The following is a 22,816-nucleotide window of genomic DNA, read 5'->3' as shown; positions in this document are numbered from 1 at the left end:
AATGAATGAAAAGGATTTTTAGTATATCAAGTCAACTCTTTCCTTACTTTTACTTAAACTCCATCATTAACATAATAAACCATGTTCTTCTCTGTAGTCACTTCCTCCTGTAAGTTGGTTGAATAGGTAAAACATGTTCTTTCTTTAGCCCGTAATTCAATACACTGCGACATAATAACTGGGCTGCTTTTTCCAAATTTAGAGTTGACTGTTAGGGATTTCTTTCATTCTCTCTTCATCCTTCTGCCTGTTCCTCTTGTTCATTTTTACTAAAAAGGCCGTATGTCGTACAGATAATTACAGTAAATTGAACAAGTTTCCCAAGGGCAAAAAGCAATGTCCACAAAATTGAGAGTAATAAGAAATTTCTATTCCGTTTTTCAAGAAGCCTTCATTATGTTTTAAAGAATTGACATAGTGAGTAATTCATATTTCTAATTAGTGTGCTTTTTCTTAAAACTTAGGAATATTTGTTTTGCTATTAAAAGTGAAAATAAAATAACTAAAAATTGAACTTATATGGAATTTTATCCTATTAGTTATTGTTCACTACCTAGAAGATAGAAGATTTTTAAAATAATAATGAGGAAGATTTTGTCTTCAAGTTTTACATTAAGTGAAGAAATATAACATTTTGACAAACATTTTACCTATAATGTTGGTAACTTTAATTCTGAATTTTAATGAAAAGATGTGTGTTTTGATGTGAGATTAAGGGAAATTCAGAGAGCATAGGGATGACATGTACTACAGTGGAGGCATGCAGATTAAGGAATACATTTTCCACTTGAATATCCTTGGGCAGAAGAGGTAGAGTCTGGAGGCTCCTACTCTGTGGTATCCACGTGCACACTCACCGTCGGGGGCGGGGGTCAAACAAGATAGGCCTTGGCAGCCAGCCCTCAAGAAACCCTAGACGGGAGTCAGACATGAGTCAGAAAAAAAGCCTGTCTCCAAAGATTAAGAGTTTCATCTGAGGAGTTACAATGCAGTTTAGTTGTTTTAAAGCTAGAACTTTTAGGTCTTCATTTATTCTTATTTATTCCACTGCCTAGAACACTTTCCTTCTCTCTAGTGTGTCCCCCACCTCCAGCAAACAATAGCAACACCAAATGCTGTCTGGCCGAGGCATCCTTCTCCTTTAAGCCACAGCTTAGATGGTATTTCTTCCTGAATATATCCACTTTCCTCACATTTGGTTATAGTGACCCCTACCTCTACTGGATCCTATAATTCGTCTATCATTGTCCATATTTCTCTGCATTGTAGATGTCTATTTATCCATCTCTTTGCCAGACTCCAGATCTGTGGGGTCAGAGACCAGGACCATCTTGTTTACTGTAATGTCCTCAGCATGCATCTGACAGAGGACATACCCGATAAATATTTGTTAAATAAATGGATGAATATAAATGTGCATGTATATATATATATACACATATATATGAATTATGTTTTACACAGCCTTGTAGTGTAGAGGAATATTGGACTAAGAGTTCCTGGGACATAAAAGAAGGCTCCCTGTGAAATCTCTTTAAATAATATTCATGACACTCAACAATCCCATATATTCCCCATTCCCATACAACTTGTTGCCTTCACCCAGATCTCTGACCTCACACCTGACCAGGTGCTTCTTACCACGGGTGAGGCTCTACTCCAGAAAATCTCTGGAGGAAGAAAACCACTGCATGGATTCACTCACTCACTCACTATTTCATTCATTCATTCAACAGCATTTACTAAAGGTCTACTCTACAAAACACAGGAATACAGATTTGACCAAGATGTATAATTGCTGAAAATCCTGTTCGGGTTTAATTATACAAAAATGTTTACATCCATATGTGCATGTTGTTAGAGAACAGAAACCGTCTTACCCAGCATGCTCTCATTTTCTCCCTAGTTACCACAAAGCACAGAGCCTAATTTATTCTACAAGTGTTGTAATGTGCTCAGCTCTGATGCCTGAAAGCTTTTGCTCCATTTGTTCCCTTTAGAACAGACATTTTCCCCTGAATCTGTATTTATTTTATTTGGCCCTGTGCATTAATCTATAAACCACTTAAGCCCATTTAGAACTCAGCAGGGTGCAAATATCAAATAAAAAAATAAATCAACCTATTGGTTTTAACCATAGCTTACATGATTAATAAAATTTTCTTATGTGTATTAAGTAGAAATTCTGGATACTGCCTCATGTAGAACAGGATCAAGCAGCTACATAAACTTTGGGGGTAGGGATGCTTCAGGTGGGGCTAGTGTCCTTTAGAGAGCGTTCAGTCATGTTTTTTTTTCTTGGTCCTCCTCCCAGTTCACCACCTTCCTACCACATATCAGCCTACCAGATTTGAAACTTCAGTTTCAAATAAATGTGAAAATACGGCATAGGATGTTTTCCATATTAGTTGCAAATGAACCTCTTCTTTCTCCTCGAGAAAGGAAGAGAATTCTCCCTCAAGAGTATTTGAATCCCCACTAAATTTTGGTTTCGTTCATTTGTTCATTCATTTATTCATTCATTTATTTTTTAATGTTTAGTCAACAGCAAAAAATTCCCGTACATGAGATACTACCGAAGAACTCCAGGTTCGTGCACATGACAAAAGCCCAGTTAAGAAAATTGATCTACATCAGAGGTTCTATATCAGAGGTTCTCAATTTTGGCTGCATTTTAGAATGTTCCCTAGGTGATTATGATGCTCTGCTGGGGAATGCTCTGGATTAAACTTTTGGGGTCAGGGGTTGAGAAACTGAAGAAAATGATTGAGTCTCTCTCCCCTCCCCCACAGATGTATATACACACAAAATGTTGCATCTTTAGACTCTCTGAATCCCTTCTGTGGACTTGATTTGAAGATCCCAGGGTGTACATCAGCCCTAGGAGATATCAGTGAAGCTGATCTCAGGGCCGCACTTTGAGAAGGAATACTTTGAGGATGGGGAACAGGCCTCTGTGTTTTCACACATTCTCCAGATGATTCTAATGTACACTAACTCTTGAGAACCACTACCCTATAGAAATGCCCTCAGGAAACTACAGTTGAATAGTATACTTTTGGCTTATTTGAGGGTTGAGATGTTTATTTTAAAAACAGCCATATGAAGAATGACTTTGTATCTCTTGTAAAACCACTCTTTTGGCACTGAATGACTTTTATAATGGAAGCATATTATATATTTCTCTTATAGCCAGGCAAGTGCTAGGAAAAACTTGATTTCTTCTGATGAACTGGTAAATTGGTCCTGATATTTGCGTTTCTTGCATTATTGTTTGCTTTTTTTTTATCTTTGCTGCCAAGAGATGTAGACAATTTCATGCCTAATTTTAACAATTATTCTTAGCTTTTTTTCCTAGTATAATTATCTGTCCATTCCCTCCATTTCATGTTTGTTTTTTTAATGAAATGGCTTTTCTGTTACTGTCTCATCTCCTATGAGAAAACAAGGGTTATTATGTTCCATAGAAATAATGATTTCCCTGTTGAGGCCAATAAGCTATCTCCCTGTATGTGACCATGTTAGAGGATAATTTTCAAAATAGCGATCATGACTCTCACACAGATATATCATGAACATGTATCAAAGATTTATGTAACTCATGAAAGATTTTACAACTGGCTCAGAGGAACCAAAGAACAGATATAAACAGGCAATCACTGAAGGCTGAAATGAATTTACCTAATAGGTGCAGAACTGGTCAATATCCACAGGGCAAAAAAGTGTAATGTTTGGAATGATTTCTGGGGGACAAGGGGAGGCATCAGTTGCATCTCCACAGGACGACATTCATTTGCAACTTTAATGGATGAGAATCATTTGATTACTATCAGTTTTCTATAACTTTCAGAGTTGTAAAATAACCCAAAGACAGGGAAAGGCACAGACCCCTACAGAACAAGGTAACCCTGTGAGGCCCTAGGACAATGCCGGCATTTTGCTGAAACAACACCCAGCAGTCCTTTTGCTGATTGCCATCTTTCAGTTTTTCCTGACAGCAAGGTCATGGGCAAAGAAGTGAGTCCCCGTATAGGAGGCTGAAACTGAGAAAGAGGATCTTCAGTAGATGAGAAAGGAGACACCCTATTATCTCTTCTCGTTCTTGATCCCGAGTCTGGCCTTGAAGGAGTCTTCGTAGCCAGGAGTGTATTCCTGGAGATGGGATGGAAAGATGGCTTTTGTCGTGAAGAAGTAGGAGAGGAGCTAGGGAAGATTCCTCGCTTTGTTTGACCGGCTGAAGAATGAGTCAGTCTCATCCTGTAAAGCAGATTGTTTATTTTCATGCCATTCGCTTTACTTATCTTTCGGTCTTTTTGTTAACGCTTATTTTTAAAGTCTTTTTTTTTTAAATGTCTTTCAGCCTGGCCTCGGATGGGTAGTAGGGAACATTAAGAGAGAGCCTTGTGTTTACTCCCATTCTTAAGTGGGAAGCAGAGCCTCCAGAGGCCATGAGGTGGTGATGGTCATCAATGAGAGCCCCGCCCACCACCGCCAGGGACCACACCACCATCTCTCCTTACTAGGAAGCCCACTGTACCGCGGAGAGTCAGGCACCTCCTTGTTAGTTTAGTAAAGCGCTTTTCTTCTTACCTATTATTTTTTTTTTTTATTGTAAGCTTTTTTAAACTTGTGGCACTAGCTGGAGTTTAGTTAGTTAATGGAGAAATATTATTTGCATTGATTTGAATCAGCTATTCATAATTCCATATCATTTGCAGTTTGAGGTCTTTTTTATTTTACCAATTAATTTATAGATTTATGAACATTTGCTGATTCATTGGCCTTGATATTTGTTAGTTATTGAAGTTCTGAGCAAATAAGTCCCGAGTAAATAACATATGGAAAGGTCTAGCACTTGAAAAAAATATACATAGATGAGAGGGGTAAATTAATATAATGATCTTTGTGTCCCATGATATAAAAACATATAACTGCAGGACCAGGCAGATAATGAGTGTCAGTTTGCCTTTTATGAGGCACTTATTTCTGGTGGACAGACTCAACAGATTTCAGTTCTGGTTCCAGCTCTGCTTCTTCAGTATGAACACAAGAAAACGTTATTGTCTGCAGTCTTCCTCTGCAAAATACACTCTCTGAGCTAATATTTATTGAGTAGTTACTGTGTTATAGCAAGACACTGTCTGTGCCCCCAAAGGGCCGAAGCCACACATGTCTGTAAGTAAGTACAGCCGAATAGCATGGGTGCTGTGAATGACTTCATAGAGGGAGTGATGATTAACCGGATTCTTCAAAAGAGAGGTATTCTCTCCAGACAGAACAAGGCGAGGGGGAGAGGGGAAGAGAGGGAATAGAGAGGTCACTCAGGGGAGGGGATCAGTGAAAGGACAAGAGCACAGAGGCATAAACAAGAGGCCGGGATTGAGTGTGTGGGCCCGGTGCAATAAGAAACGAACAAGTAGGTGGCAACCGGATCTTGAAGAGTCTGGTGTTTAATGCTTACGTCTCTACTGCTCTCTCCAGCTTGGATTGTGATCTAAAATACTGTTAGTGAGTGATAAGGAGTTAATATGTTCAGATCAATCTGAGTGGTTCTTGTACTCCGTAACAGCCAGATAATTCAACTGTCCACTGAGACTGTGAGTTCCTTTATGAAACTTGGAGCCTTTGTAACCATTAAAGGTGGGGAATAGAGTGCAAATACCTTTAGTCAAAATCTCTCTTATGCCACTTCATCCTTCATGTCACTGTCTACATTTTTGGTTTTTGTTTTTATTGTGAAAAATTCCACACATATAAAAAGTTAACAGAATAGGATAATGAACTTCCTTCGCTTACCCAGCTTCCAACGATTATCAACATTCTTGTTTTATTTATTCCTCTACTCATGTCCCACCCCCGTTCAGTTATTATTATTATTGGATTATTATTCTTACTATATTTAGGTATCAGTTACATACATCCAAATGTACAAGTCTTAGGTCTATGTTTTGACAGACGGGTACACTGTGTAATCTACATCCCATCACAATATAGAACATTTGCATCTTCCTCCAAAATTCTCTTCTATCTCTTTCCAGTCTCCCCCTGTCCCCTCCTCTACCCCCAGCTGAAAAAACAAAACCAAACATTGCCCTATTTTTTTTTTATCTTAGATTAAGTTTCACGTGTTTTAGAACATATATGATGGAATGTCCTGTAAGTTACTCTTGTTTTTGGCTTCTTTCACTCAACTTAATGTTTGTGAGACTTACCACATTGTTGAGCCTATGGATAGCTCTGTTGGGTTGCTCAGCAGCACTTCATTGTAGGAATTTACTACAATTTATTATCTTCTCTTGTCAAGGGATATTTTGGTTGTTTCCGGTTCTGTGCTATTGTGAATGACGTTGCTGTGAACATTCTTGCTCTGCATTGTTTCGTAAAGCCATTTTCATTTGTCTAGGATAAACCTCTAGAAGTGGAATTACTGAGTTTAAAGATAGGTATATGTTTAACTTCATAAGAAACAGCCAGTTTCCCAAAGTGGTTGTAGCAGCCGTGTGTGCAAGTTTCAGCTGTACTGCATCCCTGCTGACATTTGATATTGTCTGCCTTTGATTTTAGCCATTCTCATGAGTCTGTGGTGGTATCGCATTGTGATTTTTATTTGCATTTCCCTGATGCCTGATGATGGTGAACATTTTATTTTTCGTCTGCTTATTGGTCATATATCTTTGTCTGTTAGTAAAGTCTTTTGCCCGTTTTTAATTGGGTTGTCTTTTCATGATTGAGTTATAGTAGTTCTTTACATATATTCTGGATACAAATTGTCAGATGCATTGGTTTTGAGAGCATTTTCTCCCACTCTATGTCTTACCTATTTATTTTCTTAACAGTGTGTTTTGATGAGCAAAAGTTTTATTTTCAGTTGCACCTAACAAATCTTTGTGGCTATTGCTTTCTGTGTCCTGTCTACAAAATCTTCACTAATCTTCAGATTGAGAATATATTCTATGTTTTCTTCTCAAAGCTTTATACCTTTAGCTTTTATATTTAGGTCCATGGCACATCCCCCCTGAAATTAATCTTTGTTTATGGTGTGAAGTTGGGGCTGAGGTTCATTTTTTTTTCCATATGGATGTCCATTTCTAGCACCACTAGTTGTAAAGACTTCCCTTCCCCTGTTGAATTGTTTTGGTACATTGGATGAAAAGCTGTTGTCCAAGTTGGGATCTATTCCTGAACTCTGTTCTGTTCCTTGATCTACTTGTATATCCTTATACCAATATTACACTGTTTTGATTACTATAATTTTATGGTAAGTCTTGAGTCAGGTAGTATAAGAAGTACATTTTTGCTGTTCTTTTTCAAGATTCTTTCAGCTATTCTAGGTCCTCTGTATTTCCACATAAACTTTAAAAGTCACCTTGTCCATTTTCATTAAAAAGCCTGCTGAGATCATGAATTATTTATAAATTATTTTGGGGAGCATTAAATTCGGAACAACATTGAACCCATGAACATATTTCCTGATTTATTTAGGCCTCTTCAGTTTCTCTCAGCAGTGTTTTTGTTTTTAGTGTGGTTGTTTTTCACGTCTTTTATTAAATGTGTTACTAAGTACTTTGTTATTTGATACAATTGATTTTATTTTTTATTTTTTTATTTTTTTAAAGATTTTATTTATTTGACAGAGGGAGAGAGAAAGCATAAGCAGGGGGAGTGAGAGAGGGAGAAGCAGGTTCGTTCCCAGGACTCCGGGGTCATGACCTGAGCCGAAGGCAGATGCTTGACCCGCTGAGGCACCCAGGTGCCCCTACATTGATTTTATGTATCAATCTTAGACTCTGAGACATTGATATACTCACAAGCCTTTTAACACCCGGTTCCTGAGCACCACGGCCTTTGCCCCCTTCATGTTTTTATGACTTCTTAGACTTGAATGTCTTTGGCACCCACGTCTGCCCCTAAAGAGGGCCAGGGTGAATGCCACAGCATTTGTGAAGTCTTCCGACGCCTCCCCACTTGGATGCAGATAGTCCCTCCTCTGAGAGTCTCTTGAGTGCTTCTCATCGCAGGTCGTGAATGAACCGTTCTGAGAAGGCAAGAGCTGTACGTTATCTCCTTTCTGTCCCCACGATACCTAGCATGTGCCTTCGTTCCCACTTTAGGAGTGGGTTTTTTCAACATTTCTCTTGGGACGTATAGGGGATGATGTAGTTCTGGGGGCCGAGGTGAGGTCGCGGGGAGGCAGGGGATGATGTAGTTCTGGGGGCCGAGGTGAGGTCGCGGGGAGGCAGGAGATCCTTATAGGCAATTTCCGTCAGTTGGGAACAATCCCTGAGATGTATCCTTAAGAGGGAAATGAGGCCTTCTTCCTATTGAAAATAATGTTTACCAGCGGGCCATCTGCTTCCACTCTCAGTGACCTCAGCTTTTGCTGCCGACCTTGAATGTTTGTAGATTACGTTTCTTTTTACTTCCTTTTTGTTTTCTAGGTGGCTGATTGTGCTTGGGACGAAACAATAAAGATATATGATCCTGTTTGCCTCACTATGCCAGCCTGAGATGTACTCCCCCAGTCAGAAGCAAAGGAGACTGGCTGAGGGCTACTTAACAGGAAATAAATTAACTATCGATATCATAGTACTATGCTTTTATGTGCTAGTCAAAATTTCAAATTTTAAAAATTTACCCTGGAACAATTTTGAGGCAGCTGATAAAGACTTTGGCTCACTATTTAAGCCTGGTACATAAGCCATATTTCTTAAGATCCAAGGAATAATTGAAGTTATGGTAGCTCTTGTAGTGTCTGTTGAAATGTGATCTCTGTATTGTAAAATGGGTGAAAATATGGGAGAGCTGTAGATTATATTGATAGTGATATATTTCATTTTTAATTTGTCATTTTTGATGTAAAATATAATCACTGCTGTTGGTAAAAATTAAAATAAACTACATCTCTTGAGTACTTATGATTTTATGACATCCTAGCAAGGTTGCTTTTTCTAATACAGTGTATATATGAATACAATACTATACATAGTATAGAGATATCTGTGGTTCAGTAACAGGGCTCTAATGTAGATTTGATTGATTCAGCAGTATTTATTGAGCATCTACTATGTTCTTGACACACAGACTGAGTGAGATCGTCTCAAGGACTGGTTGCATGTTTTAAGAACATGGAATGCTGTGAGTTAAAAGCTTACATGTTTTTTACATTTATTCAAATCTTTTTAGATGTTATAACCTTAACCCTATATTTCTCTTTTCCTACTTCTGTACTATCAATTAAAAAAAAAAACAACAAAACTGGTCACTGGGCAAAAAGTCTTAGGTCCTACTAAGTTTCAAGCAGTTACCCTTGAAACTATCCCTAAGTAATGCCATAAACCCTCCTCAGTCAGTACCTCCCTAAATCTCCTTGAAAAATCCCTAAGTGCAGATGATCTGTTAAAAAAAAATAAAAAAAAAAAAGGTGGAAAGGGAAACATTGGTAAAACAAACAACTTTGCATAATATTTATATTTTTATATAATATTAAAATAAAAATGGCAAAAATTGTTAAATTTTTAACAAGTTCTTGAAAATTTTAAAGAGCAAAATATATTTGTAGTAACACAACAAAAAATAGACTATATATATATTGTCTAATATATATATATTTACATTACATATTTGTTTACTTGTCCCAGAAAAAAAAAATTTGACAGCTTACCACATAAAAAAACAAGACCACGTAAGAGACAGAACAAAAGGAACATAAAGTGAAGCCGTGAGTGGAGCTTGAACATCTATACCTCAAAGTCCTAGAAAGTTGCTCCCGGCAGCATAAACGGGAAGCCTGGTTGAGTACACAATTCAGTGCCCAAGACCTAACGGCAAGGGCTTTGTCCTGTCGCAGGCGTGGCCCTAGTACCATACCTGGTGCACAGAAGGTGCTCACGAAATATTTGTTACATGAATGAATGTACTCAGGGAAAAGTACAACTCTTTTTAGTTCTTAGACCAATCAGTATATATTGTTTTTGGGAGGCCCCATAGAGAGGACACTACTTTCATAACAAGAGTATAATGTGAGGATCAGGTGGTCAGACACATCCTTAGGGCTGTCATGAGGATATAGCTCATGGAGCTGTTTCTCAGTTCCTTCCAGAACGAGAGGCATCACACCAAGCACAGTTCAGTAAAAGCAGGTTCACAGTGGGGGTCTCTGTATCAGCTGGATTTATCATAGACCTTTAAAAAGACCTCACCCAGCTCCCATTTACAATGAAACAAAATCACTTACTTATTTTCCTTTGAGAATGCAAGAGATTTTATTAAAATAATGGATCATGTATCTTTTGAAACATGTACTTGTGATTTAAAAACGAACATCTCTCTGGATTATCCCCCCCTTCGATTTTAAGGATGTGAGAGACTTCTGGAACAATAACTCCTTAATACTTAACTTGGGTGCTTGGAGTCCCTCTATATGAAAGAGTGTGGGTGAATGTTAAATAATTTATTTTAGTTTTTTTAAGATTCCATTTATTTATTTGACAGAGAGACAGAGCACAAGCAGGGGGAGCATCAGGCAGAGGGAGAGGGAGAAGCAGGCTCCCCACTGAGCAGGGAGCCCAATGTGGGGGCTCGATCCCAGGACCTCGGGATCATGACCTGAGCCGAAGGCAGTCACCTAACTGACTGAGCCACCCAGGTGCCCCGAGTGTGGGTGAATGTTTATCCAGTGGGTTCCCTGGAGCTAGGATTGGAAAACTAGAAGGAAAGGTGCTGGATTCTCTCCTGGAAGAGAATTCCCAAGAGTTTTAAGTTCTTGGTGGTTCACAAGCCAAGCAGCCTCTGGACAGCATTGGTCTCTAGGCCACTGAACTCTTAGCTGTCGTCCTGCGTGCCTCTCCAACTTCTCCTGTGATCTGGGCACAATGTGAGAGGATTTCTGCATGTTAGTCCTTTTGATTTACATAACGTCCCTGCAAGGAAACCCTCCCAGTTTTCCAGACAAAGAAATGAAGAAATGAAGCTCTCTCAGGAGTCTAGGAGCCAACAAGTATAGAGTTGGAATGTGAACTCTGCCGTGACTGGATCTGAAGTCTAAGTTGCTAAGAAACTGACCCTGGGTCTGGAGTGACCCTATCAAGGTATGTCACCCCCAGAAAGATCCAGGCTGAGAGCTCACTCTCTCTTCTACCTCTGGCACTTTTTAACTGACCAACTTGGCTATCATTTGGCTCTTCCAAAAAGGAACTCATTAGTTCCTTAGCAGGCCTCTTCTTGAGTGAGATAATCCACTTCAATGTTTTTTACTTCCATGTGTTTATGGAAAACTTCCAAATCTGTATCTCCTGCCTCCCCCATCCAGGTCCCCCATAGCCTTTGTGCTCATTTGCTTCTAACCGCACTGGTCTTGCTCCCTAACGGGCTCCTCTGGCACGTGCTTTCTCATTTCTTGCCGGTACTGTCCGCCCAGGCGCTCACGCTGAGTTAAATACCATTCTTGTTCCTTCCCTTTTGCCCACCTCTCTACTCCAAGTCGAATCATGTAAGTCCTGTCCCTTGAACCCCCTAAATACTTCTCCATTCTGTCTCCTCCCTTCAATCCAATCACCACTGCCCTGGTTCAAGCCATTGTTAAGTTTTCTCTGGACAGTCCCAGCAGATGATCCCTCCCTAAATGAGGGGTCTGTTTCTAGTTTTGTGCCCTTGGAGCTGCCGGAGACAGATCTAAAAATGCGATCTGATTACATCAATTTGAGTGTAAAACCTTTCTCTGCGTATAGGATTGTCTACAGGAAAAAGTTCCAGCTCATGAATCAGACAGCCGCGGTCCTTTGGGACCAGCCCCTGCCTCTCTCTGCAGCATTGCTTCCCTGCACGTCGTCGCCCACTTTGTGCTCCACAACACGGCTGTGCTCACAGACCCCCTGTATAAATAATGCAGGTTTTCATTTCTGTTTTTGTCCAACGTAGTCCACGTGCCTGGTTTGCCCTGCTCTTGGCTCAGTGAATTCTTGATTTCTTTTTGATTGAAGTATAGTTTGACACATAACGTTACATTAGTTTCAGGTATACGTTGGTTTGACAAATTCTTTCCCCCTCATTTGAAAGTTATGAGAAATGACTAAAGAAAAAGACTGACAACATACAAAAATTAAAAGAGCAAAACACACCATTAGCAAAGCTAAGATATATTGGAAGGTATATTTGCAACGTATGTAACAAATGGTTTAATAGCCATAATTTATAAAGAGCTCTCAAAAATCACTAAGACAACCAAACATAAAAGTGGACAAAGGATATCAATAGATAATTAACAGATGTAAAAGTGCAAATGTTTAATAGACTTCAAAAAAGGTGCCCAGACTTTAATTGACCACAAAGAAATGCAAATTAAAATTCCGGTTTTTTTGTTTTTTGGGTTTTTTTTTTTTTTTTTGGCTTATCAGTTTGGCAAACACTAAAATACTGATAATATTAAGTTAAAGTGAGAGCACTGTTGGGGTGCCTGTCTGGCTCAGTTGAGGGTCCAACTCTTGATTTCGGCTCAGGTCATGATCTCAGGGTGGTGGGATGAATCCCCAGGGCAGGCTCTGCACTTAGAGGGGAGTCTGCTTGAGATTCTCTCTCCCTCTCCCTCTGCCCCTTTCTACAACTCTGCTAACATCCCCCCCCCCATGCTCATGCTCTCTTTTGCTCTCTCTAAAATAAATAAATAAATCTTAAAAAAAAAAAAAAGTGAGAGCACTGTTATACACCTGTTTGGAAGGCAGTTTGGCAGTAAAGATTTTCAATTACCAGTTGACTCAGCAGTTCCAGTTCTAGAATTCCCTGTCTGTATGTCTCCACCCCAAATACATACAGAGTATGTAAGAACAAATGTCCAAGGGTATTCATTATATCATTGTTTGGTAACATCTAGATGCCTGTCTACAGAAGAAAAGTTATACTATGGAACAATCATCAGAAAGAATAAGGTAGAACTATGTGTCCTGACATGAAAAATACATTGCTATCGATTGGTGTATTAGTTACCTATTTCTGTATAACAGGCGCCCCAAAACCTAGCAGCTTAAAACAACAGACATTTATTTTAGAGTTTCCATAGGTCAGGAATCCAAGGGTGGCTTGGCTGAGTGGTTTTGGCTCAGATTTTGGCATGACAGTGCAGGTAAGCTGTCACCTGGGGCTGCAGGTATCTGAAGCTCCAATGGGGCTCAAGAATCAGCTTCCAAAGTCACTCACGTGGTTGTTAGCAGGCACCCACCATGTGGGCCCCTCCACAGGTTGCCTGAGTGTCTCTATAACATAGCATCTGGCTTCCTCCCAGCTGAGTGACAGAAAGTTCCAGATGGAAGTTTCAGTCTTTTATAACCTAATCTCAGCGAGTGACACCATCACTTCTGCTGTGTCTTACTGGTCACACAGACCAGCCCTGGTACAACGTAGGAGGGATTGACCAAAGGTGTGACTACAAGGAAGCAGGGATCTTGGGGGCTGACCTGCCCACAATACGCTTTTTAAAATAGTAAATTATACACAAATAGGTCGATGTCCTCATTTTATCATTTATTTATTTATTTATTTATTTATTTATTTTTAAAGATTTTATTTATTTATTTGAGACAGAGAGAATGGAGAGAGAGAGCACATGAGAGGGGGGAGGGTCAGAGGGAGAAGCAGGCTTCCTGCCGAGCAGGGAGCCCGATGCGGGACTCGATCCAGGGACTCCAGGATCATGACCTGAGCCGAAGGCAGTCGCTTAACCAACTGAGCCACCAAGGCGCCCTTATCATTTTTTTAAAAAGGGGATTATGTATGTATAAATAGATACATAAGAAAACTGTAAAGGTTTGCACTAGTAGCCAGCTCTGTGTAGTGGGGTTGGTATGGGGTTGGGGGTGGGGAATATTGAAGATAGCATGTTCAATTATTGTTCTAAAGTCTGTTTTCCTTGTACATACTATAATGGGAATGGGTTACTTTTACAATTAAAAATAATGAAATAAGACCATATTTCCTTCTCCAGGATGTCTTTTCTGATACCTCTTGAGAAAGCTGATTTTATTGTCCTCTTTATTGCTCTCGTTTCCGCCACGGGGCCCCACTGTTGCATAAGCCTCATTGTGTTGTCTCACCTGCACCTGTGAATCCTGAAGAACTCAGATGAGTGCTAGTCTTTGAATTCTCTGTGGCTAACCAACTGCCTGGCCCCAAATACTCGCTCTATATGTTTGCCAAACGAATGACCTAAAGGATTTATTTAATGCCATCAATATGTATTAAGTAGCTCCAAAGATAATGGAGCTTGATACCAGTATGTCAAATAGCTTTTTGACCTTCAGATCTACATTCTTGTTCAATTAACCTTGCTAAACATAGTATTCTTGTTTTTCCCATTTTTCTTTAGGAGCTCATCTAGTAATTGGTGTGGGAGATGGTATTAATTTTTTTTAAATGAAAGCCCTAATGGAAAAGAATTATATGCAATAAAGTAGAGAAAATGAACTGTTTTCATGCCAGTGCAGGTTTCAAGTATTAAGCTAAATTTTCTTGCCTAAATGAGAAGGGTAAGATAGCTGAATCAGCCCCAAATCTTTTACCTAATGTTAGTATCACAAATGGAAGCAATTATAATTGCTGGCAGAAATGAATCACTCCAAAACTGGGTCTATGCAGACAGTTCTTTATTGTGTTCACTTAAGATGGCTTTTATTGGAATGGTCCCCAGAAGCAGAGATCTGTTATTTGCTGATTTCTTTAAAAAGTTAATCTTCAAGGTTTTTTTTTTTTAATCTGAGTATACTTTGTTTATATGCTTCTACTATACACATACACGTAATGTGACCTGCTGCTTCAGACCCCATTCCCTAAAGAAAGAACATCACTTGAAAAACAGCCCATGAAATGGCCAATAGTGTGTAACCATAGCTGTTAGCAACAAAAACAAAGAATTTCCCAGGGAACCAGAAGCATGGGTTTCAGTAAATTGCTTTTCAGTGTTATTCCTGGAAAGTTGACACACTGAGCCATTTGCAAACATTTTGAGTGTCCACCTGAGGGGGGCAGGGAGGTGGCCCTACTAGGCCCTGGGCAGGACTGGTTGAAACCTAGATCTCTCCCACCAACGTGAGCTCCCAGCACATGCAAAGCTGGCCCAGAATAAGGACTGCAGTGATGCTGCCAGTCCCTGGTGGAAATTATTTTTCTGCTCTGGTAAAAATAATCGCGGCTTCAATATCCGGGCTGGAAGTGCCGCGTTCAGCACAGAGGGGGAAGTATGGAGGAGGAGAAAAAAGAATCACTAAAGAAGCGGTTCGTGTATACTAGTTCGTGCAGCAGTTAAGGGCTAGGAGGTTGGGATCCCGATGGCAGTGGGTGGCTAGGAAAAGTGAAGGAAAGGGCGAGGTGGTGCGCTGCAATTTCAGGCTCTCTTCCTTGCTCCCAAACCCTGGCCAAGTCTGTAATTTTAAAGTAGCGCGAAAACTGAACTGTGTCTGGCTTTTAGCTGTGACCTCGGCTGAGCGAACCCCTTTGCTGCTGCTGGGTTTCCGTGTCCGGGCGTTACTTTCCAGGGAACGAAATTCAGATCGAAGGGTCACAGAAGCCTTGTGCCCGGAGAAAATAATTTCCTACTTTTCTTAGCCAGATAGAAAGTAAACAGTTCTCAAGTCCTGCAGGGCCCCCGGGCGGTAAGAGGTAGGGGTTGTCCCGCTCCCCAAAGCCGCCAACGACAGCCCCGCAGGCTGCGGTCGGTTCCCGGGGTTCCAGAGAAAGCTACACCTAGTCTCGGCGCGGTCTTGGCCCCGGGTTCCTGCCCCCGCTACGCCCTCCCTCCCCTGCCAACGCCCCCCGCCCCCCGCCCCTCCCAGCGTAGCCAGTCGCTCCCCGCCCACCCGTGGGGCACCGTCGTCCCCGTGGGATCCCCCAGATCGGTGGAGGGTTCTCCCTCCAGAGACTTAGGTTCTGCTTTTATGCTTATTTCACATCTTTGCCCCACTTGGAACGTGTGCCCCTGCCTCCGCCCCCAGGCTCCGCAGTCCGGTGAGGCCAAGGAGCGCCCCCCCCCAAACTCTCCCAGAGCCACGCGAGTCATCCCAGGTCTCTCCCTGGAAGGCGCACGGACTGGAGAGCGCGCTGGCGGCCACGGGAAGAGGCCAGGCTTGGCGCCCTAAAGCACGCTGGGGGTGGTGTCCTGGGGCCGTGGGTTTCTTCAATGTGGGGGTGCCGGCGCGGGAGCATCAGGGAGCCCCGCAGCCGGCTGGCACCGACTTTTTCCCCTTTCCTGGCCGGCAGCTGGACAAGGTCCCGCGGCTGCGCCCGTAGGGACGGCGGATAGAAAAGCCGCTGAAGCTCGGGGTGGGAAGGGAAGGGTTGGGGCTGAGGGTGCTGTCACTTGTTGCGGCTAATAAGCTCGACCCTGGAGCGCTGTTGTTTCTACCATCTTTAGCTGTGCCCGGGATCCCGCAACCCGCGCCCCTGGGCTCGGCGCTGGAGAGAACAGGCCAGCGGGAGCAGCTGGCCTGGCCGGAGGAGAGGGGGCGGCGCCCGGAGAGCCCGCCCGGATGGGCGCTGGGCTGCCGGAGAGGTGCGAGTCGGGTCCCGCTAGCCGCAGCTGCCCGGTCTTCCAGGAGCAGAGCGTCCGCCCTGGCTGGGAAACCGCGCGGGACACAACCCATTGCAGCTCGTCACATACTTACAGATCGCTGTCGCTAGGTTTCCCGCCACTCCTCTCAGACCAGCCCCCCACCCCTGCCACTTTTCGGAGTCCCCCGCCCTCGTCACTGCCTCCCGGGAGCTGCGGGGCAGTTGGACGCGAAGCGGCAGAGCCGCGAGGACGCCTGGCTGGAGCTGCCCTCTGCAGCGAGCCGGCGCCCCCTGCCCTTCGGCGCGGCGTTGGGCGGGCACCCCCGCAGCCCTCGCTCCGCTGCTCGCGGCTCTCTTCCCGGCTCTCCTTCCGCAGGTCCCGGAGCTCCGCCACCACCGGGTGCGGCGCGGCCGGCGCGATGCGGCAGCTGTGCCGGGGCCGCGTGCTGGGCATCTCGGTGGCTATCGCGCACGGGGTCTTCTCTGGCTCCCTCAACATCCTGCTCAAGTTCCTCATCAGCCGCTACCAGTTCTCCTTCCTGACCCTGGTGCAGTGCCTGACCAGCTCCACGGCGGCGCTGAGCCTGGAGCTGCTGCGGCGCCTGGGGCTCATCGCCGTGCCCCCCTTCGGCCTGAGCCTGGCGCGCTCCTTCGCGGGGGTCGCAGTGCTCTCCACGCTGCAGTCCAGCCTCACGCTCTGGTCCCTGCGCGGCCTCAGCCTGCCCATGTACGTGGTCTTCAAGCGCTGCCTGCCCCTGGTCACCATGCTCATCGGCGTTCTGGTGCTCAAGAACGGCGCGCCCTCGCCCGGGGTGCTCGCGGCCGTGCTCATCACCACCTGCGGCGCCGCCCTGGCAGGTGAGCGGGACCCGCGCCCACCCCCGGCCCACCCTACCCCACCGGACAGAGACTGCGGGGATCACCTAGTGCAAGGCCCTCACTTCCAGATGGGGAGACTGAGGCAGAGAGAGGCTTGAATGTGGGTGCTCGGCTCGCAAACGGGACTTCTGACACCACGCCGAGCCTTTCCCAGCGCTCCGACCTCCTCCTTTAGAGCGCACCCCTCCCCCCAGTCCGGGCTTCCGACCCCCGCCCCCGCCTAAACCGGTATCGCCCTCTCCACCTTCCCTTCCCCCCCCAACCCGCCTCCCCTCTCCTCCGCCCTGCCTCGCTTCCTTCCTCCAGGAGGGGTGGGGGAACAGCCTGAGCCTGGGAACTGGAGCCCCCAGGCTGAGTCGGAAGGAGGGGGGCGCTGAACTTCTCTGGGTCACGCGGGGCTGGAGTGGTGGGGGTCGGGGGACAATGGAAACCAAGCTTGAGCCGCGGAGGCTAGTTTGGGTCTCTGGCGCCGCGCGAGGTGCTGAGGGAGCGAGGCAGAGGGGGCCGGAGTGAGCCCCACGTGAGGGCCGAGCTTGAAGGACTGAGCCCGAAGGGAGCCGGCGGGAACGGGAAACGGGTCGGGAGAGAGAGGCGTTCGCTCGGCGCCCAGCCCGCCCGGGGTAGAGGACAGTAGCTGGGGATCCCTCTTCCTTCCGGAGCCCCACGGAGAGGGCAAGGGTACAACGCGCCTGGTGACCTCCGTGCCTACCCCGAGGGCATCTGCGCTCTCCCGGGCCTTGGTCTTGGACAGAACTAGCCAGGGTGCCCCGGGGATATGGCAGGGAAGGCGCCTCCGATTATGCCTCGAACTGGGCATTGGCTGAACTTGGCTCTTGCGTTTTATACCCCTGGGCAGAGCTGGGACGCGAACCCTGTCTTACTCACCAACCCTACGCGTTGCCCCAGTGAATACCCACCCTCGCCAACCCGGTGTCTTCTCTTTTTCCTTCTTGCCTTGGCTCCGCGGTTCTCCTGGGGCGCTCCAGGAGCCGGCGACCTGACCGGCGACCCCATCGGGTACGTAACGGGCGTGCTGGCCGTTCTGGTGCACGCCGCCTACCTGGTGCTCATCCAGAAGGCCAGCGCCGACACGGAGCACGGGCCGCTCACCGCGCAGTACGTCATCGCGGTGTCCGCCACCCCACTGCTGGTCGTCTGCTCCTTCGCCAGCACCGACTCTATCCACGCCTGGACCTTCCCTGGCTGGAAGGACCCGGCCATGGTCTGCATCTTCGTGGCCTGCATCTTGATCGGCTGCGCCATGAACTTCACCACGCTGCACTGCACCTACATCAACTCGGCGGTGACCACCAGCTTCGTAGGCGTGGTGAAGAGCATCGCCACCATCACAGTGGGCATGGTGGCCTTCAGCGACGTGGAACCCACCTCTCTGTTCATTGCCGGCGTGGTGGTGAACACTCTGGGCTCCATCATTTACTGTGTGGCCAAATTCGTGGAGACCAGAAAGCAAAGCAACTACGAGGACCTAGAGACGCAGCCCGGGGGCGAGGAAGCACGGCCAAGTGGAGATCAGCTGCCATTCGTTATGGAGGAGCTACCCGCGGAGGATGGAAATGGCGGGTCAGCAGGTGGCCCCACTCAGAGGAGTGGGCAAGAGGCGAGGGGCAGCCCCGGCGGAGGCCCGCAGGTGGCTAGGAGTTCGCAGAACACAGATGGCCCCGCGGAAGTGAGCAAGAGGTCATTGAAGGATGCTTACCTGGAAGTGTGGAGGTTAGTTAGGGGAACCAAGTATATGAAAAAGGATTATTTGATAGAAAATGAGGAGTTACCCAGTCCTTGAAAAGGAAATGCATGTATGTATATATGTACATACACTTATTTTGTATGTTAGAGATACCATATTTTAATGAGGGGCCGCACAATTTTATCCTTTGAGGAGTGGGGAAGGGAAGCAAAGAAGGAAGCTGAAAGGGACTGACAGCAACAGCGTGAGCACCTGTGTGAATTATTTAGTGTGAGTTTACCTGAGGCATCACAGAGACAAACAAGCGTGAAGCTTAAGGAAGGAACGCAGCGGTTCTGACTGCAGACTCCTGGCACATGAATTTTATGTCTTTCTTTATAACCATAACCAAATACCTGCATGTACTTAGAGTTCCTCAACCCACCCCCTCGGAAGATGGAGTATAGACGGGATGCCCACAGTGAATAAGCTCAAAGAGGACATACCCAGACACGTCTTCAGTGATAGCTAGAACTACAGGTTTTATGGCCAGTTGAGCAAGAGTGTATTATTGAAATAATACATATACATCTATATATACTGAATTGATGTTTACCGTTTATAGTCATCTGAAATATCATGTTTACTCTAATCTTTCTTCACTTTTTAAAAAAATAAGTACTCTATTATTCTATTATATATTGGTAGAAAATGTTAAAGCTATTTTGAATATATGAGTTCTTAGCTTTAAGCCTGAAGTTTAAAGTTGGCTTTTAGTAATTATAAAACTATTTCAAAGGTTGTTTGGGTTCATTGCCTCATAATATTTATTACTGAATGCCATAACCTTTTGAAAAGCCAGTTTTACTGTGTCCAATATTCTTTCAAGCAAATGCAAAGGCTGAACAATAATTCAGTATTAACTGAAGCCCAAACAGAAGTGAGTCCATCCAGTTAAGCTTGCTCTTTCGAGTCACACTGCACATCCCAAACCCTGTTACAAAAACAGTAACTGCAATATTCACTCTATGATATTTTTCTATCTTACATTTGTCAAAATAAAGTTATGAGTCTATCTGCTAAAAGATACAGTGTTATAAATTTGTTTCAGGCACATTTATGTTCTATTGTTGCTGGGTAGCTTGCCTTAGTCTTCAATGTGTGATGTCCCGTATCTGCTATGTAGGGGCCACTGCATAGAGAAGTTCTTAAATTAGCAGGGCAGTTTACTTTAAAACAACAACAATAACAACCACAAAAACATTCCCATTTTCCAGTCAAGGAAACCGTTATAAAGTAAAATAAAATGACTGCCTCACGCTGCGCTGTGAAAGCCATCGCCGCTGACGTCAGTTAACATGGAGGCTGAGATGTAATGGGAGAGTGCACGCAGAGGGCCGTCCTTCTTTCAGCCCCCTCCAGAGAGGTAATTTGAGAGAAGGCACTTTTATTATTTTTATTATTTTATTATTATTGCCAGCATGTTCCGGAGACTCTCAGATGGTAGTATCCTGTATTTTTCTTTATTTTTCAAAAAACGAAACAAAACAAAAAGCAGAATCAAAAATGGAAGTTTCGGCTTCATCAGGTTGGCCCTACAGGCTGGTGAGCAAGGGTCGATGTGGTGGTTTGGGATTGGTGCTGGGTTCCTGGTGGTCACAGGCAGTCCATCGTTTCCACAGGTACCTCTCCAAGCCATTGGAGATGTAGGAGCCCTTGTGTGTCTGCAGTTAAAAATGGTTGGCTAGGGTTAGAATGACTTCCTTAAAAATAAGAATTAATTTTGATGTCAACATGCGAGGAGACCACATCCTGTTGCACCTCTGTGAAGCAGAGAATGCAAAGCAGCAAAGTTGAATAAAGGTTATATATTTTTGTTAATACCATTGTCAGAGAAATGGACAGCATGGTTGTTTTTCACTGAAAAAATTCCTTTTGGGCCAAAACTGTGGGTTTACATTTACTGCAAGAAGATGAACTCTTTCCTCTCTCTGTAGAGCCACTGTATCAGTTAGAGTTCTCCAGAGAAACAGGACCAAGAAGATGTGTATATACGTATATACACACAGGACCAAGAAGATGATATCTATCATATCTATCTATCATCTGTCTCAGAGATTAGGGAGTTGGCAATTGTGGGGGTTGGCAAGTCTAAAATCTGTAGGGCAGGTTGGCAGGTGGGAAACTCAGGTAGGGTTTTTATGTTGCAGTCTCGAGGCAGAATTGCTGCTTCTGCAAACCTGAGTCTGCGCTGCAGGCCTTCCATTGATTAGACAAGGCTCACTCACATTCTGGAGGGTTTTCTCCTTTATTCAAAATCTACGGATTGTAACTATTAATCACATCTAAAAAACGTCTTCACAGCAGTAACTAAACTACTGTCTGAGCAAACACCTGGGCACCACAGCCTGGCCAGGTTGTCACATAAAAGTAACCATCACAGGCACTTATGGTGGGAGGGGACAGTGGGGAGTGTGCAAGGATAGGAAAACCCAGGAAGATCAAAAGTGGAGGTTCTGTCACATCCATTGGTTTGGGCCAAGCTTGGGAGTCTCTACGTGGATGAAGAAAGTGAGTCATAAGGCAGGGCAGAATGTGAGTCAGTGCCTGGAGCTCAGCCACAGCAGGGCATGAGCAGGTGGCAGGCCTTGCCTGGCTTCTGAGTCCTTCTTCTATTGACAGTAGCACTTCGGCCCACCTACAAACTCAGGTCCACTCTGACCTTCGGGCTCTGCCAAGGCCTTGAGTCAGGAATGAAGCTTCTGAGGCACTCCAGGATATTACGGTGGGAGGGACTCAACTGGAAGTCACCACTGTTGCTTGACTGACCTGGTGTTTGTGCCCCATTTCAGACGATGTGGAGTCTCCTTTTCTCGGAGATCATGCCCTCACCTTGCATGTAATTGGGCATCTTGTCCCTGCCTTCACAATCTGTTCCTCTATCAATTCTTCACACACTCACTTGCCATTTCTTGACTGGAATCTGTCTGTGGAACACAGCATGATGTCAGTCAGACCTTCTCAGTGCTCCCCCTGCTGTTGGCCTTGTCCCCTAAGTGCCGTCTAGCCCTCTATTATTAATTGAGGCATAGATCATCCAAAACACTGGGGGAGTCATTGCCCAGAATGTGCAGGTGAGAGGGGGTGTGTGTGCTTCTGGGGGTGGGGGAGCCGAGCTCAAGCAGTGGCCTAAACTTCTGCAAGATTAGCCATCCTGCAAAGGTGGTCACGTGTTATCAGAGGGCCTAGTCGTCTGTGTGATGAATAGCAATACCTCATGCAGACAAAGCTGGGTAAAACTTAGAAGTTCTCAACTGACTGATGACTTATTTTGCACTTTAGTTTGGGAAGTTTCTATTGACCTCTCCAAGCTCACTGATTCTTTTGGGGGGCGTGTCCAGTCTACCGATGAGCCCATCAAAGTCAATCTTCATTTCTTTTTTTTTTTTTTTAAGATTTTGTTTATCTGTCAGAAAGAGAGCGAGAGAGAGAGAGCACTAACATAAGCAGGGGGAGTGGCGGGCAGAGGGAGAAGCAGACTCCCTGCTGAGCAGGGAGCCCAATGCCGGACTCGATCCCAGGACCCTGGGATCATGACCTGAGCCAAAGACAGACGCTTAACCGACTGAGCCACTCAGGCGCCCAGCAAAGGCTTTTATTTATTTTTTATTTATTTTAAAAGATTTTATTTATTTATTTGACAAGAGAGAGACACAGCGAGAG

At 44.6% G+C, this 22,816-nt stretch overlaps 2 protein-coding genes across 2 annotated transcripts in view; both read left to right on the top strand.

Annotated features, from left to right (window-relative positions):
• PEX7 (peroxisomal biogenesis factor 7) overlaps window positions 1-8,923 on the top strand; it is an 82,373-nt gene extending 73,450 nt beyond the window's left edge. Inside the window, exon 10 of the mRNA XM_036097491.2 lies at window positions 8,439-8,923. Within this exon, the coding sequence (XP_035953384.1) occupies window positions 8,439-8,507 (69 nt within the window). The 3' untranslated portion in view covers window positions 8,508-8,923. The remainder of the gene's footprint in view (window positions 1-8,438) is intronic.
• A 7,417-nt stretch (window positions 8,924-16,340) lies between these two features.
• On the top strand, window positions 16,341-20,178 carry SLC35D3 (solute carrier family 35 member D3). The gene is made up of 2 exons (XM_036097490.2): window positions 16,341-17,388; window positions 18,396-20,178. The coding sequence occupies exons 1-2, from the start codon at window positions 16,509-16,511 to the stop codon at window positions 19,208-19,210; spliced, it is 1,695 nt and encodes a 564-aa protein (XP_035953383.1). The 5' UTR covers window positions 16,341-16,508; the 3' UTR covers window positions 19,211-20,178.
• The last annotated feature ends 2,638 nt before the right edge of the window (window positions 20,179-22,816 follow it).

Source organism: Halichoerus grypus, chromosome 9 (genome assembly GCF_964656455.1).
Source record: "Halichoerus grypus chromosome 9, mHalGry1.hap1.1, whole genome shotgun sequence".
Lineage (NCBI taxonomy): Eukaryota > Metazoa > Chordata > Mammalia > Carnivora > Phocidae > Halichoerus > Halichoerus grypus.
Note: the sequence above shows the minus strand (reverse complement) of the source record. Positions and strands in the feature narration are given on the sequence as shown.